Source organism: Coenobita brevimanus, chromosome 44, assembly GCF_032717465.1.
Source record: "Coenobita brevimanus isolate Jiangsu-jjx chromosome 44, ASM3271746v2, whole genome shotgun sequence".
In the NCBI taxonomy this organism is placed as follows: Eukaryota; Metazoa; Arthropoda; class Malacostraca; order Decapoda; family Coenobitidae; genus Coenobita; species Coenobita brevimanus.
The window spans coordinates 41,584,856-41,609,479 of NC_136997.1; the positions used below are offsets into that span (position 1 = coordinate 41,584,856).

The 24,624-nt window shown below is 43.4% G+C and overlaps 1 protein-coding gene across 1 annotated transcript in view; it reads left to right on the plus strand.

The window, feature by feature from the left end:
* Nucleotides 1-21,280, plus strand: part of LOC145398060 (ionotropic receptor 40a-like) — a 310,943-nt gene extending 289,663 nt beyond the window's left edge. The window contains exon 3 of the mRNA XM_080271018.1: nucleotides 21,098-21,280. Coding sequence (XP_080127144.1) covers nucleotides 21,098-21,280 — 183 coding nt within the window. The remainder of the gene's footprint in view (nucleotides 1-21,097) is intronic.
* Nucleotides 21,281-24,624: the final 3,344 nt, after the last annotated feature.

The window sequence follows — 24,624 nt, forward strand, 5'->3', positions numbered from 1 at the left end:
TCGACGTACTGATATGTTGCTCAATAGCAAGGTTCATAATTTGGACAATTTTATATTTGCGCATGATTTTTGGTACGTATACGCGGGACACCTTCCTCTATTCCTCTACAAGACGCCAGGCGGGGACAATGCCTTACACCGCATAACCTCCCCGACCCCCGCATGCCATTTTCTCACCAATTCACCTGTTACCAGTGACCTGGCCAATGAAGATATTCAGGGCCAGAGTGATTCCTCAATCGATGACAATGTGGAGGACAAAGTTTACATAGCATTAGAGGAAGAAACAGTCAGAAATGATGATCAGGTAATGTTGCCAAAAAAGGTCAGGTATGTTGATGAGTTAGTGAGTGAAACAATGCTTATAATGCCTATATTACTGTTTGAAAACCAATATACTCTCGTACTATATATAAATTCGTACCAAATAAATAAATAAATACCGTTTATGAGTGGTGTAAAATAGTTACCCTCCCATAGAACTCGTTTTCTTTGAAGCCAGCCTGAGAGAAAACCCATTAAGGTATGGAGGTACTGCTACCTGTATCGAGTATTTTAAACCACAGGTGAGCGATTTCTCTATGAATTTTCGATGTTTCTCATCAAAAGCGGAAGTTATAGCGAAATTTTTTTTTTTTCCAAAATAGCTCGGGATTGGGGGGTGTCGGAGGTGCGAAATAGCTCGGGACATGACGGGTTAAATGTCGGGACCAACTTGCCTAGGTCCACTTTCCTGCGCTCCTCTGTGGGTTGACTTAGGATTGGATGATGGATGGATGGATGGGTTATTATTATTATTATTATTATTATTATTATTATTATTGTTATTATTATTATTATTATTATTATTATTGTTATTATTATTGTTATTATTTTTATTATTATTATTGTTACCATCATCATCATCTTATTATTATTATTATTATTATTATTATTGTTGTCCGTCTAGTGGGGCGATAATATAACCGCCTGAGTCTGTGTTTGTGTCTGTGTGTGCATGTGTGATTTACCTGAATATCTCAAAATCAAGAGTGCAAATTATAATCAAACATTATTATTATTATTATTATTTTTATTATTATTATTATTATTATTGTTATTATTATTATTATTATTATTATTATTATTATCACCATCGCTATTTTCTTCTCCCTCTTGCAGGTAGGGTCTGGGTTGATAGGACAGTCCATGCCGGATAAGGAGATAACAGTGTGGTGGGCGAGGGTGTGGTTGGTGGTGTGGTGGATTGCGGTAGACATCTTAGCGGCCGGATATACAAGCAACCTCTTAGTCGTTCTGACAGTGCCCGTCTACCCTGCCAAACTTGAGACCGTGAAAGAAGTGGCGGAATCCCATCTTACGTGAGTTGATTTCTAATCTTTTGACTGTCTGTCTGTCTGTCTGTCTGTCTGTCTCTCTCTCTCTCTCTCTCTCTCTCTCTCTTACGTAAGACATCTTACAAGCTCTTTATACTCGCATATGTCAAAGTTTCATACAATGCTAATTACGAGGAAGTGCTATGGAAAGGATGCATTGCCAAAGTTTTGTGAAATAAAGTGGAAAAGAACGAAAATATTTGGCAAAATTGAACACACACACAGTTTACTAAATATTGGCTGGAGGATTTTATGGAGGGTAGTCCGGAAATAGCGCTGCACAAGTAACTCATCTGATTATTGTGTTGCGGGGATGGCTCAGTCTGCTGGCGTGGGCGTGACAGTGGGGGTTGGAAATAAATAATGGAGGATGGATATAGCGATGACTGAGCCGCCCCCACAGCACACGAGAAATGGCCCGGCGAGGTGTAAGAGGAGCGCTACATATGGACTACCCTGTATTTTGCGTATTACATCTTAACACTGACTTATATGATTATTTATAAAGCTTCAATGTCAACATAGTTTACAACAATAACATACAAGATGATATTAATGGGTAAAAGGCAGAATAAATCTGTAGGGAAGAGGTGTTACGAGGTCCCTCAGGCATGGCATGAAAGTGAAAAAATAGTATGATGATGGTGGTGGTGATGGTGGTGATGATGCTGGTGATGCTGGTGATGGTGGTGGTGATGGTGGTGGTGACGGTGGTGTTGATGGTTGTGATATGATGATGGTGGTGGTGATGGTGGTGATGATGGTGGTGGTGATGGTGGTGATGATGATGACGATGGTGGAGGTGATAATGGTGATCATGATGGTGATAGAGATTGACTGATTAAGCAAGCGGAGCATTAGAAAACATTGGGCTTAGAGGACTGGAGGTCATAAGCAGTATGAAATACAGATAGAGTAAGACAAGTTCCAGAGTTGACCTGTTACATACAAGAAGGACTGGGAGTAAAGGTTAGCTTTTGCATTAGAGAATTAAAGAGATAAAGGATGAGAGTTTGCTACTAGACGGGTACAACGTGTCCACCCAAATGAAAGTGGAAGGGGGAGGGGTGCAAACAGAGAGTTATGAAGATCAGTGACTATTAAAGTAGCAATAGAAAGGTAAAAATATGCAACAGTGCAACGGAGAAACAGAGGTTGAAGGAAGTCATTAAGAGGAAGAGAGTTAATGAGACGAAATTCCTTTCACTCCACTTTGTTGAGAAGAGCTGTATGTGGAAAGCCTCCCCATTCATGAGAGCTGTACTTGACAAAAAGACGAATAAAACCTCTGTATAAAATTAACAACTGTACAAGGGTAAAGGAGGCATGGAGCCGGCTAAGCATACCTAATCTCTTAGGAGTAGATTTTACAAGAGAGGTAATATAATCTTTCGAATCTAAATCCCGAGAATGAAGCCCCAAGTATGTTCAAAGATGATGAAAGATTGAGATGAATATTGTTAAAAAGTAAGACATGCTCCTGCGGATGATTTTGACTGGATGGAAGTGGTAAGAACTGGGATTTTGATGCATTAAAAACAAGATTACTTTTACCGCAATCAGAGATATAAGCCTAGTCAGACATTAGGTGTGCCATAGCCTCATCCCATGTTTGTAGAAGTAACTGCTAAGATGGACGCTGCGAGATGCAGATGGAAAGGTGAAGGGTGGAGTCATCTGTGTATGAGTGGATAGGGTTAGATGTACAACTCAGTGAGCCATTGATGAATAGAAGGAGTGTTGGTGATAAGACAGAGTCCTAAGGAGCATCACTGTTGAAAACTCCGAGAGAAGATCGGTGGTCGTCTACAACAACAGCTGTAGAAGTAAGAGAGAGGAAGCTAGAGACGAAGGCACACATAGAAGGATGGCAATCGTAAGAGGGCGGTTCGGAAATTAAAGATTTATGCCAAACTCGATCGAAATCTTTTGAGATGTCAAGTGCAATGGCAAAGCTTCCACCAAAGTCTCGAAAGGAGGATGACCAAGAGTCTGAATGGAAAGTGAGAAGATCGCCAGTGCAACGTCCCTGGCGGGACCGATACTGATGATCAGAAAGAAGGTTGTGAGAGGCAAGGTGCTTTAGGTTTTTTGTTAAAAATAGATTCAATACAGGATGTTAAAGCAATTGGACGATAGTTAGAAGATTGGGAATGGTCACCCATTTTAAGGACAACCTAAATGAGAGGAAACTTCCATCAAGAAGGACAGGTGCGAGTTGACAGACAAAAGGAAAGAGCTTAACTAGAGAGATTGTAAGCAGAGATGCACAGTTCTTGAGAACAACAGGAGGGACCCTGTCACGCTTATGCGCCATGTTAATACTGTGGCTTGTGAGGACAGAAAGTATATCAACCAAAGAAATTTCAATACCAGACATGAGGAAGTCAGAGGTGGAAGAGATTGAGGAGCAGCACCAGAATCATCTAGGGTGGAAAAAGATGAGAGTGTTTGAATTCTGCTCTTCAGCAGAAAAAACAGCTACAAAGTCACCAGAGAGGAAAAGAGGAGGAAAGAAACATGAATTACAGTTGTCAGAAAGGTATTCGGTAAGGTGGCTGAAGGAGTGAGAAGAATCTGAGTCAGAGAGTTCAGAGCATTTTGTAAGAGTGATATTATTCTTAGCAGAGTGGAGAAAAGAAGAGGCGATATTCAGGGTGCGTTAGCTCCGCTACTTTTTGTAGGGCTTCTTGTTGTGGACAGCATTAGAACCCTTTTCTTTTTCTTTTTTTCGGTAGTCAAAAGATAAAAGAAAGGAATGTCTTCTTCCATGCCCGAGAGAACAACTTCCATAATGTGCAAGGCTCTCGGCCAAGGAAGCAATAATCATTCCAGAGAAAAATCATAGACGTTCCGCCTGGAGGGGTCACTGTCAGCAGCTCCAAAGTGCCAATGCTGCCTCTTCTTGGGACGGTCCACAGGCCTTACTGGAACAATAGGACAGATTAAGGTGATAAGGTTGTGGTAAGAGGAGCTCAACGGAGAGGAAAGATTGACAGAGTAAGCAGAAGGATTAGTTGTAAGAAAAGATGGTCAGGGATACAGGTGGGGTGCTGTGCGAGTACAAGCTGCTCTGTCATTAGGGATAGAAAAGAGACAGGTTTTTTCACCACGGTGATCAGCTGATTTGCACGAGAGCCAAAGGTGGTGGTGAACATTGGAATTAACTACAATGGAGATTTCAGAGAAAGAAGGAACTGAAAGAATGTTTCCATCTTAAAGTAAGACAGTCAAATATTTTTTCAAAGTCAGTAGAGTTAATTGATATGTACACAACGTAATAGTCTGAGAGTGACAGGGTAGCCGAAACCAGAGCATAGAGATTCCAGAGGACTGAAGTTCAGTAAATGGAGAGAATTAAAGCTTTGCCACATCAGTGTCTGCTTATTTCATTTTAATGGAAAGCAAACGGCAAAAAAAAAAAAAAGGCAAAAGGTTGATGGCAATAACACTGATGATTCTCTCTCTCTCTCTCTCTCTCTCTCTCTCTCTCTCTCTCTCTCTCTCCAGGCCCGTGATGTACGAATATGGCAGCTTTGTTCCAGACGCCTTAAGGAGCTCAGAGAACCCCATCCTAGCCGAACTGGGGAGGAGGCTATACATCGACCCCAACATTACCCTCAACGATCCGTATGCGGCCTCGCTGGAGCTGGTGATGCAGAGGACGCATACTTTGATTTGCGCTATTGATTATCTGATTTACACGCAGCATCGCAAGAAATTGACTCGGGATACTTATATTATGAGAGAGCAGGTGGGTGGTGTGGAGATAAACAGACAGCCAAACATACAGACAGAAGGATAGAGAGATGGATAGATGGTCAGATTTTACACAGACACACACACACACACACACACACACACACACACACACACACACACACACACACACACACACACACACACACACACACATGTTCTGGTGTCAACATCTTTTTCCATATGAAGTTGTAGTATCATACATTTTACATAATAATTTTTAAAGCTGTTTAGTCATAATTAACAGTGTGTAATGAAGTGTGAATGATGAACAACCAAATATCATTTCGCTGTTAGCTGTGGTAGAGAAGAAGGTGGATGGCAGACCACAAGGGCCACCCTGTTTCAATTATAAAATGGTTAGGAGAAGTGAAAAGATATCTGAATAGTGCGTAAGTGTAAAGTCCTGGGGAACCATTTATTATATTGGTATATGTGAATGTACTTAATACCATTTTATTAGAGGTGTATAATGTGCTAGTAGAGTTGTCATTTATCTCTACTTTTTGCATAAACCCAGAGTATATGTAGATGCTCGGCACCTCACTTTTTAGCTGACCTCAGCACCGCGCCCTAGTCGGCTCGGTGAGTGTACAGCGTCAGAGGCCGTTTTACTGTTTTAAAGGGAGGTGGTGTCGCTCCTACATATCTCTCGGGTCGCAGTTATATTATTCTGTACCCAATAAAGAGAGATTTAATCTGCTCATTTCTGTCACCTTACGCTACCACTTAATAACAGACCAGCTTCCACCTTCTCGTGGCAGAGGACCTTTGGTGGGAAGTGTCGGGCAGTGACGGCGAGTAGCTGACGTGTACTACAGACAGTGTCGTCGATCCAACACGGTGGTCTAGTTATACTATACAGCAGAACACTTAATATGTAGTCAACTGCTACCCCATAACGGCTACATTAAATTGGTGGCCAGCAGTGCGACGATACATTATTTTATTGGTGCTAGCGGTGGCACGATATTTAGTGCTAGCCGTGTACCGATACATTAAATTGGTGTTCAGTGCTGGGATACGATACGTGCTAAAGGGATGTATGCTGTGAACCAGTAACCCTTGCAATCGCTCGTTCCTGAAGGTGAAACAGAAAATCTTACTCTACTGTTGTAAGGGGACTAATTACCAGTGAGTTAAGTGGAGCAGATAAACTGGAGTGGTGCATATTAATTCCTCCCATTATTCTGCTAGTGCGAGATTCCTATCTTAAGCACAAACTGGCAGTTATCTCACCCTGTGGTGTGCGAGATATCTCCATCTTCAAACGCAAACTGGCAAGAATCTCGCGCTCGTGTGTGAGAGGCGAGATAAGGGGAGTTCAAGCCAGTGCGGTGAGGAGTGGGTCAACTAGCGACTTCTAGCAACTAGAGGCGCGGACGGCCGAAGCGAGCCGAGGGAGACCGAAAGCGGCGGGCCTGGTGTGATGCGGGGCGAACCACTCGCTTGCTAACTCCCACAGCGAGCGGGCTGCCGTGTATGGTTGGAGGAGTCTGGTGGAGTGTGGATCGTGGAATGTGGAACATCATCCTGGACTTTCATATCTAGGTAGTGTCCATGCATAGTAATACACACACACACACACACACTTGAATCAACACACGTTAGTTAGTTGATGAGTGGAAATAAAGGTTTCTCAGAATTCCCTTGAAATAAATATACTTTCTGTAATTTATATGTCTCCCGTTCTGTCACTTTCCATAACTATCCTTTTTTATGTCAGTTTATCTTCCTGTAACTGGGAGGGGAATATTACTGACAAGGTTGGATGGATACAGTGAAAAAGTGGGGACGTAGAATTAGGGAAATAGAGATTAACCCCACTAGACTCAGCATTTTATGAGTGGGTTGATACATCAAATAAAAGTGCTCAGACATATTAAATGAGTGAAGGACATATTGAGGATCAAGGTGATGAGGATATTTCTGAAGGACAGGATGAGGATTTGAACGTTTTGCTTGCGTTCTGGTCATACTTATTCAACAGTCCCAGAGCAATCAGTTAGATCCAAAATGGCCACTAGTCTTGCTAATGAGGGTAATCCTAGTGAGGAGACTGTGGAAGTTGAGACAACAACAGTACCTTTGGTCACTCAGGATATGCAAAATCCAGTCATTAGTGATAGTACTACAACCACTCACATACCTGTGTATACTTCAGATGTTTTCAGTACACCACAAGGTTTTGGACAGAATTTATTTTCTGTTCCTTATTCAAATGCATGGGGTATAAACACAGATGGTATTGGCATGCGAACCCAGAATCCTAATCAATGGGGCATGAATACTAATATTGGCATGCAAACCCAGAATCCTAATCAATGGGGCATGAATACTAATATTGGCATGCAAACCCAGGGCCCTTATCCAAATACCTGGGGCATGACTAACAATATGGGCGTGCAAGGTCAGACTAACCCTCCTCCTTTGTGGCAGATACCTGTACCTAATCTGGCTACTGATATAGCACAGCAGCATCATAACTGTACTGAAAGTCAGGCTTTGGCGAAGGCAGGCATATGCTATGCAGAAGCTAGCAAAGCCTTGCAAACTTCGGGCTGGAGAGATACAGCTACTAGTTCTCCACAGCAAAGGACCAAGGCTGTTAAGCCAGAGGTGAAAAGATGGTATGTCATACATGGGCATTGTCCTCATGAAACGGACTGTTGCCCCTTTGTCATTGAAAAGAGGAAGAAACTAGGGAACCCAGCTAGTTCAGGGGAAGCTCAGGGCCGCGCGCAAAAGTAATTAAAATAGTACAATCCACCGATGCGTGTGTGGCAGCTATTACTAAGGTGGACTTATTATCTATTCCTTGGATCATAGGGAAAGGCCGAGTGTCCCTGATCGTAGATACAGGGGCATGTATAAACATTATTTCTAGTAAAGCGCTGGAAAAACTTAAAAGTGAAATGCCTCTAACAAACTGGACATTATCACCACCTGATGTAATGTTGACAGGTGTGACAGGGAGTAGAATGAAATTCCAAGCCAGGTGCCGTTGACATTGAGGGCAGATAAACGATCTCCTGTGTTACGTGCTACGTTTTATGTGGTTGAGGATTTTCCTCTGCCAGCTGATGGGCTGTTAGGCTTTGAAACCATGGAGGAGTATGATATAGTAATACACCCTCAAAGACTATTCCATTTCCTTTAATGGGAAAGAGTTTGTAGGTCTTAATCCCTCAGCAACACGAACTGGAACTGGCATCCAATCAGGAGCCGTCCAACCAGTTGTGACCCCGACAAGTGAAGCGTCAAGGGAGTCCCCGGATGCACACGAAGCGGAGGGTATGGACTGGAAGAAAGTCAGGGCTACAGTGAGTGGTAATCACCACTTACCCAGTCGAATTGTCTGTAATTCCTGTCCGAGTACCTGACGAGTCGGTGGGAACTGATGTAGCATGCTTAACTGAGACTGTAAAACATAAGGCATTGTCGCTGGAATCGACTCTGACTAGCGCTGGCCAAGACCAGAAGACGCCCCTCTTCATCGCAAATATGAGTGGTGGCACAGTTAAGCTCAGAGATGGTTGTTATATAGGCAACTTGATGTGCTATGGTGCCCCCATAAAGGAAGTCGACGACGTGCCGGTGATCTCTCCTGTAGTTACATCTCAAGCAACGACTCAGTCGGAACCCGTACGTCTGGCTAAGGAAAAACAGCTGGAGCAATACGTGAAGGTCACGGATAATGTAGACCATAAAACACGACTCCTAGCCCTCCTTAGAGATTTCCGACGTAGTAGCACTTCCAGGAGAAGCGCTGGGTAGGATGGATAGGGTGAAACATCATATTGGTTTGTGCCCTGGTACAAATCCAATTTATGTGCCCGCATACCGTCTACCGCACAGCCAAAGGAAAGCAGTGGATGAGGAAGTTGAAAGGATGCTTCGTGATGAAGTTATCCAGCCTTCCTCCTCGCCTTGGAATGCACCACTCTTTCTAGTGCCTAAGAAGGACGGTGGTGTGAGACCTGTTGTGGATTTTCGGCAAGTGAACAAGGTAACAGTACCGGATCGTTACCCGATTCCGCATCTGCGAGACTTACTTCAATCATTAGGTAAGGGAAATACTGTGTTTACTTGTCTGGATCTAGCGTCAGGGGATTGGCAGGTGGAGCTGACCAAAGAGTCGCGTCCCATTACTGCTTTTAGCACTCACCGTGGGCACTTTGAATTTCTCCGGATGCCTTTTGGACTGAGTAATGCTCCTTTAACATTTCAGGGGATGATAAACCAATTGTTTGGCGAGATGTTAGGGCAAGACGTCTTAGCGTATCTAGATGACCTAATAAATTTTCCTACACCACAGAACAAGGATCAGATAAGATCGTTCCTAGGCCTCACTGGCTTTTATAGGAGTTTTGTCCACAGGTATGCCATCATAGCATCACCTTTAACAACGCTACTTAAGAAGGACGCTGCATGGAAATGGGGACCCTCGGAAGAGAAAAGCTTCAACAAGCTCAAACAAGCCATGTCAGAAGCACCCGTATTAGCGTTTCCTGATTATACTCAACCTTTCTATCTGTGCTCGGACGCCTCAGGTCTGGGTCTGGGAGCGGTGTTACAGCAGAAGGATGAGCAAGGTAAGACACATACCATAGCGTATGCTAGTAGGGCACTAAGACCCCCAGAGAAGAACTATTCGACGACACATTTGGAGACATTAGCAGTCGTGTGGGCGTTAGGACATTTCCGGGATATTATCTTTGGCTACCGGATAATTGTTTTAACTGACCATGCACCCATACGCGACTTGTTTAAAGGAAAATACTTGCACGGTAAGGTTGCGCGTTGGTTTGGCAAGGTAATGGAGTTTGGTCCAGAGGTCAGATATTTACCAGGCCGTCAAAATGTTGTAGCCGACGCGTTGAGTAGAAACATTGCTGCTACCATAGCCGAGGATGTTGCTCTTGCTGAGTATTCCTCAGACACGGTAAAAGCGGAACAACGTAATGATGCGATGTGGTCTCAAGTCATCTTTGCCTTGGAGTCTGGCGACGAGACTTGTCTACCTGAACTCCCAGTACCAATGACTCACTTTCATCTTCAACAGGGTCTTTTGTATAAGCAACCCCCAGGGAAGGACACTGCATATCAGTTGGTTGTTCCTGCTACTTTACAGCAAGCCGTGCTACAGTTAGTTCATGACGTACCTCAAGCGGGTCATCCCGGTCGCAATAGATGCATACGTGAGGCGAGAAAGAAATACTATTGGCCGACCATGAGGAAGGACATAGAAGCCCACATCAGTCAATGTGTCAAATGTGCGGAAATACAAGGAACGACGGGACTTCCGACTCCCATCTTAGAGTATCCTCTACCGGAAAAACCCTGGGATACAGTCTCCATTGATCTCTTAGCGTTGCCGAGAAGTCGTCAAGGTTCAAGTTATGTACTGGTGGCAGTGGACCATTTCTCACGATTCACTGTTTTAACACCTTTGCAGACAAAAACTTCAGAGGAGGTGGCGCACGCTTTTGTGACTTCAGTGATTTGTCCATACTCTACACCTAAGGTATTGCTCAGCGATAATGGCAGTTTCGTAACCAGGTGTTACAAGAAATCTGTCATATGTATGGAGTAAAGCAAGTTTTTGTAACGCCTTACAGTCCTAAGAGCAATGGCCTGGTGGAGAGAACAAACAGGAAGATACTGGAAGTCTTGAGACCAGTAATAACCTCAAATCAAGAGGATAACTGGGAAGACTGGTTACCACATGTAGCGGCGACCATCAACTCCTCAGAAAATTCATCAACTGGGAAGTCTCCTCATTATATCCTTTATGGAGAAGAGAAAGTGTTACCCTACGATTTGTTGGCTGGACCTCCTACTCCAGTATACAACGAAGACTACACAAAGGTACAGTTGTTGAAATTCCAACGTATACACAGTGAAGTACAGAAAAGATTAAAAGCCTCAAGAGCGGAGATGATGGCGAAACAACACAAAGGTAGTCAAGAAAAGACGTTACAGGCAGGCCAGAAGTCATGATCCAGAACCCTGGGAGAATTTCCAAGCTCAGACCTAACTTATAGAATAAAGGATGAAGCTAATGGAACTCAGGAGGCAGTACATGCTGATAGGATCAAACTAGTAAGTCAAGAGCTAGGCCTATCGTCTGATGTGTTGTGCCCTCTGTCTTCGTCGCAGTCTATGTCGTCATCTGTGCCTGTCCCTAACCAAGAGTATCGCAGCAAGCTACGATCCCACAACAAGAGTGATTAAGGGAGTATCTACTCTTGCAGAAAAAAATGTGGCTGTGGCTCAAACTCCTCGTGCGTTGCTTGGGGTGGACCTATGGAAAGACATCGGACATGGACACGACTGCGTTAATGCCAGGAGCACTGAAGAGCCCACTTGGAGAAGTCGTGGTAGTGAAAGATGCAGTATGCGTCTACTATCCAATGGAAGGCTATCTCCAAACGCCAGATATTGTCAAGGAGGTCTCCAAGGGCTTGTCGAATCTCAGACAGCAACTATTGGAAGTGGGAAAGATGTTTAATCGAAACCCACGATTGACGAACTCTGACACTGAAGCTTTGGAACGAACCTTGCATGGAATTGTTGAGCTTCAGACTAGGCATATAGACAGGCTCACCGACAGGCTCACTAACTTGCATGTAGCTTTACCTAACGTACACTCTGATCTTTCCAAGCATGTCCATGCACGTACTAAGAGAGGACTTGTGGATTTTCTAGGAATCCTGTCTCAACAACTCTTTGGCACGGCATTAGATAAGGATGTAGTGCAATTGGGTAGACAGATGCATGACTTGACACTGGCCGCTAAAGCCAATAATAGATTAATCATGCATGTGTATAAACAGTTAGATGAGTTCACTAACAAAGCTAACGAGATAATTAGGACTACCAACCATCTAGTAGAGCTTGTGAACAACATCCAAATTAACCTACCAACCCTAGCTAACTTGGTGTTATTCACTGAGTACTTACATGCTCTCGACGAGTCAACCACTGCTTTGGAGAAGCATGCAGCCAATATGGTGGACGGCTTAATCGATGCAAGTTTGAACAGGGTTAATGCTTTATTGCTGCCTACTAATATATTACCAAATGCACTTGATATAGCAATGTGGAAGCATGGACTTATGCCACTCTTTGATCTGAGTCAACTGGAATATTATTACCCATTGCTAGAGGCCCAGTTGACCCATGAAGGCATCCTGATATTGGTACCTATGAGGAATGCTGTAACATACCAGGCATGGCGGTTCATTTCCTTCCCTTTTGCTACTGCTAATAATACACTTGTTGTTATTGAAGAGGGTCCAGAGGTGCTAGTTGTCTCAGATGACAAGAAAATGTAGCAGAAACGACTGTGGATGAATTTGAGAAGTGTAAGGCCTCATTTCTTGATCTCCATGTATGTCCTGCTTTCCATTTTGTCTTCGTACCATTAAAGGTAGAGAAGTGTAAGAGGGCCTTGTTGGACACAAATACTTCCTCTGCTCTGCAACGTTGCACCTTCCAACCCATTCAGTTGAAGTCAGTTTTCCATGCTCATATTCATGCGAAACAGTACTTTTACTTTCCTGAGACAGAGGATGTAACTGTGATTTGTGCCTCGCAGAATCAATTCCTTACAGTAAAGGGGTACTATATTGCACCTGATTTTTGTGAGTTACACAGTAAAGAGATAGCAGTTCTGCCTAGCAAGCATCATCTAGCTTTGACAGTGAACTTCTCATCCCAGTTACGACCCTTTTTACCTTCATTCAATGTTACTTCCTTGAATGTGAACAGGCTGTCTCATGTATTAAAGGAGCTTACCTTCCTCTCCCACCTGAACAGGACTGATTTAGAGCCTTATGTACTGTCCTATCTTCTTTCATACCTTTCTCCTTCCTATTTTGGTCCTGGCGTTGGTCTTCTACTTATTGTGGTCTTGTCCTGTGTTTGTGGTTTAGGCTACTATTAAGGCGCCAATTAAGGAACCCACTGATACCACGTGTCCGTACTCGAGGATTGCAAGTGGATGTTCCTGAATAGTTAGCTACCCTACACTCTGGTTAGGCTACACAGTAGTTAGGACAACAATGTCGACGAGGACGTCAATGGTGTGGCCGAGCGATGTTCTGGTGTCAACATCTTTTTCCATATGAAGTTATAGTATCATACATTTTACATAATAATTTTTAAAGCTGTTTAGTCATAATTAACAGTGTGTAATGAAGTGTGAATGATGAACAACCAAATATCATTTCGCTGTTAGCTGTGGTAGAGAAGAAGGTGGATGGCAGACCACAAGGGCCACCCTGTTTCAATTATAAAATGAAGGTTAGGAGAAGTGAAAAGATATCTGAATAGTGCGTAAGTGTAAAGTCCTGGGGAACCATTTATTATATTGGTATATGTGAATGTACTTAATACCATTTTATTAGAGGTGTATAATGTGCTAGTAGAGTTGTCATTTATCTCTACTTTTTGCATAAACCCAGAGTATATGTAGATGCTCGGCACCTCACTTTTTAGCTGACCTCAGCACCGCGCCCTAGTCGGCTCGGTGAGTGTACAGCGTCAGAGGCCGTTTTACTGTTTTAAAGGGAGGTGGTGTCGCTCCTACATATCTCTCGGGTCGCAGTTATATTATTCTGTACCCAATAAAGAGAGATTTAATCTGCTCATTTCTGTCACCTTACGCTACCACTTAATAACAGACCAGCTTCCACCTTCTCGTGGCAGAGGACCTTTGGTGGGAAGTGTCGGGCAGTGACGGCGAGTAGCTGACGTGTACTACAGACAGTGTCGTCGATCCAACACGGTGGTCTAGTTATACTATACAGCAGAACACTTAATATGTAGTCAACTGCTACTCCATAACGGCTACATTAAATTGGTGGCCAGCAGTGCGACGATACATTATTTTATTGGTGCTAGCGGTGGCACGATATTCAGTGCTAGCCGTGTACCGATACACACACACACACACACACACACACACACACACACACACACACACACACACACACACACACACAATAAGAAAGACGTTTAGATTGATAGACAGGTAAACAGGTTGACATGGATACAAACAGACAGAATTATACAGGCATAGACAGATAAACATAGATTGACAGATAAATAAACAGACACACAGGACGATAAACAAACAAACTACCAGAAACAGTGATAAACACCCAAACACACAGCTGGTGCTATAGTGTACTTGCTTCCACAGATATACAACAACTTTATGATCTGGATAATACGTCGCAACACCCCCTACACCCACAGACAGATAGATAAATAGATATATATACACAGACACACAGCTGGTGGTATAGTGTACCTCCTTCCACAGATATACAACAACTTTATGATCTGGTTACTGCGTCGCAACACCCCCTACACCCGCCTCATCTCAGACAACCTCATCCGCCTTCTGGAGACCGGCATCCTTTCCAAGATCTATCAACTGCACACCGGAAGCCTCCTGGGAAAAAGTTCTCAAGTAAGTGAGTCGTATCACCTCTTCTTTAGCGATTTATTTCCAAGATTTATTATTTCCACACCGAAAGCTTCCTGGGAAAAGTTCGCTCGTAATTGACTCGTAGCACCTCTTTCTTAGCGATTTATTTGCAAGATTTAACATATAATAAGCGTCCACACTGAAAGTGTGGGGCGTGTTCGAGCGAGCGAGCGAGCAAGTCAGGCAGAGCTGAATATTGTTATATGGCTCATCATCTTCGTCTGATTTCCTGACCTGGAAATAATGAAAGAACTTATTTGATTACACCAAAAATATTCCCTCACATTTCCTAAAACCAACTCTCTCATCAATCGTCGGAAAATACTGCTGCGCTACTCACGCAACCTTAGACAGTTACTTCTTGCGCAGCCGGCTGTTACGGTCATCTGCCTTATAAAAAAATCGTTTTACACCAAAAATATTCCCTCACACTTCCTAAAGCCAACTCCCTCAGCAATCGTCGGAAAATACTGCAGCGCTACTCACGCAACCTTTGACCGTTAGGCTACTTCTTGTGCAGCGGGCTGTTCCACTAATCTGATTTATAAAAATTCGTTTCCACGATTTGCGAAAAAGGCTATTGGAAATTACGGGTTGTCTATGAAATGAAATTAACTAAGGATTTTTATGCCATTTCCAAATTGATGTCTATCTTGTAACTTCAAAACTGGTTATCAAAAAAAAAAAAAAAAAGTTCCCTACTGTAGTACAGAGATTTCCTCCCGACCCCTGCCCCCATTTCTTGCTGCTGCGATAAATCTTTGTCCAAACTGTGACTATATTTGGTGTTCTCGCTCACTTCTCTCGCTCGAACAATTAGTTGCATACAGGAAGTCTCCCTGGCAAAAATTCGCCCTTGATTTGGGAATCGGTAGACGTATTTTTGTTCTATAGGTGGCTTCGTAAGACTTCTTCTTAGCGAATTATCTTATTTTTTATGTATTTTAGATGGCAAAAGAAGCATCTCAGTAACTCTTCCTTAGCGATTTATTTTCGAAAATTTGTCAGTTGTACACGGGATGTCTCACTGGCTGAAGTTCGGCCTTGAGTTAAGCATGGGTCTGATATCTTAATTACGGCATTGATGTTTGTCCTGCTTCTCACTGGCGTAAGAAACTTTACAGACTTTTTCCCTAAGCGTTTATATTACACTATTACACAGTTCTCCTTAATTTGATCTTGCAATTAACTTACAGCTTTTTCATTTCGACATAGTTTGCATATGTCACATGAAGATGTTAAGATACAATAGGGAAATAAATCGCTTATGAAGACGAGTTACGAGGCCTGGAACATCAGTGAGAAAAAGATGTAATTTACCCATATAACACAAAGGGCGTTGGAGAGGGACGCCTACACGTGGAGGCACCGACATGACTGGATGGCCTCGCTGCCTAGTTATAGAAACGTCCCTCAGTTCCCTCCCTATCCTCCCAAAGGAAGGTAGTGAACTGCAGAAAGGTAACCAGGCTGCAGTCGACTGGGATCAAGTTGAGTCTGGGGTTGCAACTGCTATACTCTTTTACCTTACCTTGGCTCAGATTTCATCCTTTTGCAACTTATTTCACGGGAGTCAGTGGTTGAAAAAGACTATATATCCTTTCCATGGCACTTCTTTGTGACTGTCACCATAATCTAGTGTTCATCTGTTGTCACACTGAAGACAGAGCGTCATTATGCTTCTTTTACTTTAACCCGCCCCGTCCTGACCACTTTCTCACCACTGGTACCCCCCAATCCCGACCATTTTTCGACCCTTTTTTTTTTTTGCTAAAACTTTCGCTTTTGGTCAGAAACAATGGTCAGTCACAAAGAAATTGTTCCCCGGGGTCCATAATTGCCCTAAACTGGTATGCCTTGGTCCCACCTGGCCCCGTGTTCTCCGTAGGTGGTCTGAGCCTCTAACGTTTTCTATGGTATTATAAGTCTGGGAAACCAATGAAAGTAAGTAGATATGTATTTATTACAAACATAAAAACATGTGATAAAAGAGTAAATTGGATTTTATACAAAAAATAGAGCAGAAATAAGCATTGTACCATCGTGCGAAACGAGCAAAATCGGGCAACTTTGTCACGATGAATCGCTAACATTCGAAAATCATGATACATATCATTTTTTTTTTTACATAATACTTCTACAATAACATTATACCATTTTACATTTTATTGAACTGTTTTTACGTATTCACAGGCCTTTCGATAACATTTAGCGTAATGTTAGCGCTTATTTACGTAGTGAGTGAACTCGCTGTGACTGTTGTTTCAACTCGTATTGTGTTTTTTCTACTTACATAATACTTTTCTAATAACATTATACACTTTTCAACTTTATAGAACTGTTTTGAGATAATTTCAGGCCTTACGTAAATATATAGCGTAATAATAGCGCATAATAACACACACGGTAAAGTCGCTATGACTACTATTTCAACTTACAACCTATTTTTGTACTTATATAATAATTCTCCACCAACATTGCACATGTTTACACTTGATATAATTGATATCACATAATTTCAGAACTTACGATTCAACTGAGCGTCATATTAGCGCATACTTACTCAGGGAGTGTTATCGCGATATCATTTGTTTCATCTTACGCTAGTAATCAACTTATAAAATACCTTATTACTAACATTACAACAAATTCCACTTTATATAATTCCTATCACATACTTACTGACCAGAATGTGGGTGTACTCGTGACATCAATTATTACAACTTACACTATTGTTCAACTTATACGTTTTATTCATGCTAACATTACACCCGTTTCCACTTTATATTCTTGCTATCACATATTTACTGACCAGAGTGTTATACTGAGCGTCATATTTTCGCAGATTTACACAGTGGGTGTAGTTTTGATATCACTTCTTTCAGCTTACACTAATTCTCAACTTATACATTACTTTCCTGAAAACATAACACCCGTTTCAACTTTATATTTGACTTAGCACCTACTGACTGGCCTTACCATTATAATGAGTGTCATTTCGCCTTCCCACACAGTTTCAGTAGTGTAGGAAATTATGATACTCTTCGAAACAAGGCTGAAGGCACAACGCAACATTGCACTCGACACACTCGTACCTTGTGTCTTTTCTCTGAGTGGATGGTCTGACTGTCGAGTGCTTACATACATGGCAGCGACGCTGGGGTTTACGACGGTTTGGGTCGGAAGGGATTGCGCTGGAATAGTGGCGTCCTGCAAGACGTAGGGGAGTCTGGGCAGCCATGGGGGTGCGGGTGCGGTGTGTGGGTCTGTCCTGGGCATGCTTGGCGATTATTTCACGTGCCAGCTCCCTCACAAACCCCTCAAAGGTCTCGGATACTCCGGTGGTCATTGCGTGCAGGTAGTGGGCGTTCAGGACCGTGATGTCGAGCAAGTGGAAAAAGAGTTTCTTGTACCACTTCATCGTGGTCCTGGCACAGTCAACACTTGAAATCATCGAGTCTGACTGATCCACTTGCCTCATGTTCAGATTATAGTCCAGTACAGACTCGGGTTTCCATACGTTGCGCCTCCTCTCGTTACGGTGATCCACGGAGTCTGTGCGGTGCATCAGGGGGCTGTGAACAGTTGATAGGAGGCAAACTTCCCTGTTGTGGTTCCACAGGGTGGCAAGGATGTTATTGGCCTGGAAGAAAACCACCTCGTTCTTGTCAAGTTTCCTCCCTATCTTGACCATATGGCAACGGTTTCTCTTGACTACCACAGACTCCGGTGTCGTGTTGGTGGAGGAACCTAGCGAGAAGAGGGCTAGTGTACCAGTTGTCCAGGTACAACACATGACCACGATGAAGGTACTCTTCTATCATTGTCTTCACCACGGCCCCAGAGAGTCCTATACTCCGATCTTCTGTTATATCTGTCTGTGCGCCCGTGTACAAGACTATGTCTTGCACATAACCAGTCTTACAGTCACACATAACAAAGATCTTGAACCTGAAACGGTGTCTCTTGCTGGGTATGTACTGCCTAAAGGAAATATTGCCTCTCCACAACACAAGACTCTCGTCTATGACGAGGTCTCTGTAGGGATAAAATGAGGAGCAGAACATTTCCCGTAAATGATCAAATACCAGCCTAATTCTCCTCATTTTATCTGTGTTATTTGCATTGGCTGGATCTTCTGCATCAAAAAAGTGGAGGCGGCAGAGAATATACTGAAATCTGTTACGACTCATCACCTTCCCAAAGAAAGATGTGAGGATCATTGGGTCGTTGTCCAGTAGGCAGGAATTTGGTTTTTCCTTACCACACCCATCAAGAGAACCAGGGCCAAAAATAAGAACATCTCTGAAATTGTAACGGGATAGTCATATTGTTGGGAATGCCTACTCGTGGTTCCCAAACGTTCACTTTCACGGCGCTGTGATCGTGAAAATATATTAGTCTGTTCAACTATGCGCCCCACAAACGCCTCCCCAAAGAACAAGTGGAAAAAATCCACCCTAGACGAACCTGCATGCACACCTGGAGCCGTGCAATCAGACCGCCACTGCTCAGTGAAAGGGTGAATGATGGGAGTAAAATTACTCCCATCTTCCCAGTTCCACGTGACACCACCGTCTCCAGCCACGTCCCCATCGTCCCCTTCGTCAGGGTGGGGAGGTGAGGGTGGTGGGGGAGGTTGGGGAGGTGAGGAGCGGCGCCTCTCATCACTCGCACTTCTCTTCCCTCTCCCTTTTCCTTTACCCTTTCCCTTCCCTTTCCTTCCTTTCCCCACATCCTGGGGCTGTGGGGAGGAAGTTTGGGAATATTGTGGGGCGAAAGACGTGCTGGGGAGTGGCTCCACCTCCTCTCCCCTAGGCCTACGTGCACCACGTGCTCGTGCTGCCTCCCTCACACCACTTGCCCCTTCACCCCGCACTACCCCCACACCACTTTCACTTTCACCCCGCGCTGCCGCCACAACACTTTCCCTTTCACCCAGCAATCCCACCACACCACTTTCCACTTCCCCAGACAAAAGACTTTCACCATACCTTATATGTCTTCTCGCCCCACCTTCTGATCCTCGGGGTGATATTTTTTCTTTTCCCAACCACGAAGCGATATCACGTCCTAAGCCGCCGTCATCCTCATCGTCCTCATCCTCATCCTCATCAGATTCGGGATGGAGAGATAGCCGTGCACGTGGTTGGGGAGCAGGCTGGCCTTCCCTTGCCTTACGGTATGTCACATACTGCGTTTTTCGGGGCAAAGGGACCTCTTCATCACTGCTACTTATTTCTTCCTCTGGCTGGACGTAATCGCGATCTACCACATCATCGTCGAGTGGAGAATCACTATCTCCAGTGAAGGCTTCCAGGGCGGATGCAATTTCCTCGTCTGAGAGACCTTTCCGTGCCATGTCTGACCTGGGCCACTGCTAGCAGGTGAGTGACCGAGACAAGGGCGAGCGCGGGTCACGTGGGGTCTAGGACGCTGCCCGCCTGGCGGCAGGTAGGGGAGGCTTGGGTACGTGGGCGAATCGAAAATCTCGCACGAATTTTGAAAATTGTGGAAATTATGAACCTTGCAATTGCAGGACGTTGAAGTACGTCAACGGGATTGGCAGTGACATAACGTGAGGATGTGGAAGTACGTCGATGGGACGCCGCAGGTTAACCTGGCCTAAAAATACCATATATCTTTTATGATGTTATGACAATATACAGAGACAAGAGTATGATGTCGGCCACGAAGAAGTGCTATGGAAAGGATGTTGAACCGAAGTATTGTTCTGCCACTGAACGACGAGAAAGAAGTTGCACAAGGACGAAAATCTGGATCAAGTTAAGGTGAAGAGTATACCTTTCTCAGACTCTTATGACTCACTCCCAACTGATTAAAATATTCTGGGATTACCTTAATAAAAATACTAGACTTGTCCCAACCATGACAGAGTGAATGGAGACAAAACTAAAACATACTCAGAAAAGTATTCAAATTAAAATAATCGAGATACAGCCTAAAAACATTCTCTACCACTCAAACCTTTTCTCAGTATATGTAAAACTCTACGGATTCCTGTTGCCCAATTCCACTTAATCGTGTTAGTAATTATTATACAGAGAAGAGTTGTTTTATTGTATAGCTAATGTGTATTTTGGTTGCTAACTTCATAAAAATGTCACAAAGTAGAAAGAAAAAATTATGCTAATTTTTTTGGTTAAGATGTAGAGATGGAGTGAAGAAACGAGATAAAACTCTCTCTCTCTCTCTCTCTCTCTCTCTCTCTCTCACACACACACACACACACACACACACACACACACACACACACACACACACACACACACACTCACACACACACACATGATGTCTTGTTTCTGTGCTTTTATAATCTTTTGTTTCTACACTTTTTCTATCGCTACATCTTACCATTCTTAAGAATCTCTCTCTCTCTCTCTCTCTCTACTCGACTATCTATTTATCTGTCTATCTATTTATTTTATAATCTCCACAGGTTCGAGGTGACGGAGCATTGAACCTAGAACATCTACAGGGAGCCTTCATAGTGCTGGGCCTCGGGGTGGTCGTCTCTGCCATCACCCTCCTCATGGAACTCTCCTACTCAGTCTCTAAACATAAAAAACGCAGGAGTTCATTGACACATGAACCTTCGAATGCAAAAAACGAAGATGCTTGAGCTGCTGGCATTTGAAGCCGTCACAAGAGCACAGAAATGGTCAAAGAATCCCCTCAAAGGACATCAATCTGATTCTCTGTCTGTCTGTCTGTCTGTCTGTCTGTCTCTCTCTCTCTCTCTCTCTCTCTCTCTCTCTCTCTCTCTCTCTCTCTCTCTAACTGATAGGCAACGATAATAGACACGGCAACACGCTGAAAAAAAAAAAAAAAAAGATAAACTGGCTGAACATGGGAACAATTATAAGTAAATAAATCTATGGTATACGAGAAGAAACGAATCAGAAGCAGTTACTATTCTTCTTCTTCTTCTTCTTTATTATTATCATTATTATTATTATTATTATTATTATTATTGTTACTATTATTATTGTAATTACTATTTGGTAATTATTACTATTATTATTATTATTGTGGTAAGTGGGCACTCACCATCCACTCACTCGATGTAGTGCTGCGCTCGGGAGACTCCCCTTTCCTTTTTTCTTCATTCTTTCCTTCCTTCCTCCTCTGTCTTTCGTTCCTTCACTCTTTCCTCTTCGTTCTGTCTACGGGTGACTCTACACTGAGTGACAAGCCGAATGGTTTCCCGTACACGAGGAAACCATTTACTGTGCTGGGTGGTAACCATATAACCATATTACGGCGACTGGTGGTTTAGTGGGTAATTAAGGCGCTCCAATCGGATTGACCCTGTGCAGGTATATAGCAAAAGGGTGTTTGAGGTTTATTGCTCATGTAATACCACTCAGGGATGAGTGAGGCTGGTCACTCTCATCTTAAATGTTAGGACCAACTTGCCTAGCCCCGGGCTCCTACGCTTCTCATGGGGCAACACAGGATTGGGTAATGAATGAATGATGAATTATTATTATTTGTATTATTATCATTATTATTATTATTATTATTATTATTATTATTGTTATTATTATTATCATCATCATCATCTCAGTGTCTCTGGAATGCTCTCCTAGCTTTTCTACTGTGCAGTGTCTTTTTCGAACAATATAATCGATTCTTATGCAGTTGTCTAATAAAATCATCACTTTTTATGTACTTGTCTATGTATCTCTCTAATAAAATAATCAACTTTATGTGTCTGTTAATGAAACCAATACGTTTCTTTCGTCTTTACATTTCGCTCGCAAGTCTGTTTTTTTCCGTGAGTCTCTCTCTCTCTCTCTCTCTCTCTCTCTCTCTCTCTCTCTTACACTGGAACCCCAAACATAGGATACCATTTCCACCTCAATATCCAGACAGGTTAATTTAGATTTAGATGATACAACGCTGTGACTCTACATTCTTCACACAGCACTTCTTCATGACTAGCATCACAAAAAGCTGCCAAAGGAGGAAAGTCTGCGCTGTGTTAAAGTCAATGATCTTTAGTAAGGCAATAAAGACTCCTTAATCAACACCACTGATGCTGGAGAGGGTCGCCTTCATGTGGTGGCACTGATATGGCCGCTGTTCCACTGGCTGGTTATAATAAATCCCTCAGATCCCTCCCTATCCCCCGTAAGAAGAATGGTGGACTGAAGGAGGTCAACTTCAGCCTGCAGTCCACTGGGTTCAAGTTCAGATAAGTGTACCTCTGCAACTACTACTACCACTGCCACTACTACTATTACTACTACTACTAATACTACTGGTCAGGGATGGATCCAGCGGGCGGATGAGGGGGATGCATCCCCCCCCCCACCGGCCATGCATCACTGAATAAAGAGGCAATTTCAACATTGAAATATCAGTATGACGCGTCAAGTCTTTGGTTGAATCAGCAAATCAGACCCCCCCACCGAAAATTCCTGGATCCACCCCTGCTACTGGTACTACTACTACTACTACTACTATTACTACTACTACTACTACTACTACTACCACCACCACCACCACTACTAGTACTACTACTACTACCGCCACTACTACTACTACTACTACTACTACTACCACTCCTAGTACTTTTTTTTATTTATTTTTTTTTAATCACCTCCATCCATTGGTGAATTATATTGTGAAGATCAAAACCAACCTTCCTAATACAGTTCACCATTTGGAGTTGTAACGTGAAGGTTAACACTAACCCTCATATTACAATCCGTTGGCCCCAAGCACGCCAACGGCTGTGGTTACCAACCATCTACAGTACTATTACTATTATTATTTTATTTTTTATTGATATTACATTGTAAATAAAGACATTAATCTATTGGAGTCGCTGGTCTATGCGACTCTCGACCACTATAGCTTCGTAATCCATACCCGCCAGAGAGACAGGCCTGAGGGCTGATGATCTTGTGCCTCTGAGACATAGCAGAGCAGACCTCACGAGGGAGAATGAGAGTCGACATCTCATCCAGGCCATAACAGAACTCTGCGGTTGACGTTTCTTCTCAGAAAGAACTCTGCCAGTCTCGAATAGAATCTCACTGCCTCTGGACCCATCCCACCTGATGTCGTGAACACAAGGGGAGTGAATCGACCGTGGTCCACATGTTGGATCCTTTCTTGATAATTTCTATTTTTTTCTTGCTCATTCCTCTTGTGTGCAGCTTCGAGAGACAGTTCACGATGACATGCTGCCATGGGATCGAATATCCTGATGTCGAAGAACGCCCTCTGCCCACGTGTCCAGAAACCTCGAGCACTGACATCCACTCTTGCATCATTTGATGTGTTTTCTGTTCTGTGGGTGAAGTGCTCGCCGTCCAGGGGTAGCAGAGCTGGCTCAATCGTGACATCATGGCATATTTCCTGCAGCATTTTGGCAGTGAGGTCGCGTACTTCATCGTGTCGGATGCAAACAAAGCCTCCCTTCTTGCATACCATTGCATGGTTTGCATCAAAGGCAGTGCCACAAGCACAGTGTTGAGGTAGGTTCTCTATTGGTCACCCATATCTCAAGGCTATGGCATCAATAAATTCTTGTTTGTTGAAGTGGAAGCCTTTTGCCTTGAGAAGCAGGGTTGTGAGCCAGTTCGATGCCCCAACCTCCTGTGCAATTTCAACTCTTCTGCACTGGTCCGGTGTTAGATGTTCGATTATGTGCTGCAGCTGGTCTTTTTGTCTTTCTTCACGCTCCTTGCTTATCTGTGTCTTTATGTCTTTCTGCCTTTGGTGGTCGATTTCACTCGTCTCAACCTGGGCACAGATCTTCTGTGACAAGGATTCGGTGAGCCCGAGTGAATTTCTGTGTTCATAGCTTGCCACGGCAACTGGATTTATAATGCCAAGGCCTCCCATCTTGGGTGGTAGTGTTAGAAGATCCCTTTCTTCTGGTGTGGGGATGTGGCCATTGGTTAGAGATGGGAGGAATGAATCCCTGATTGCATCCTCCAGTGGTTGTAG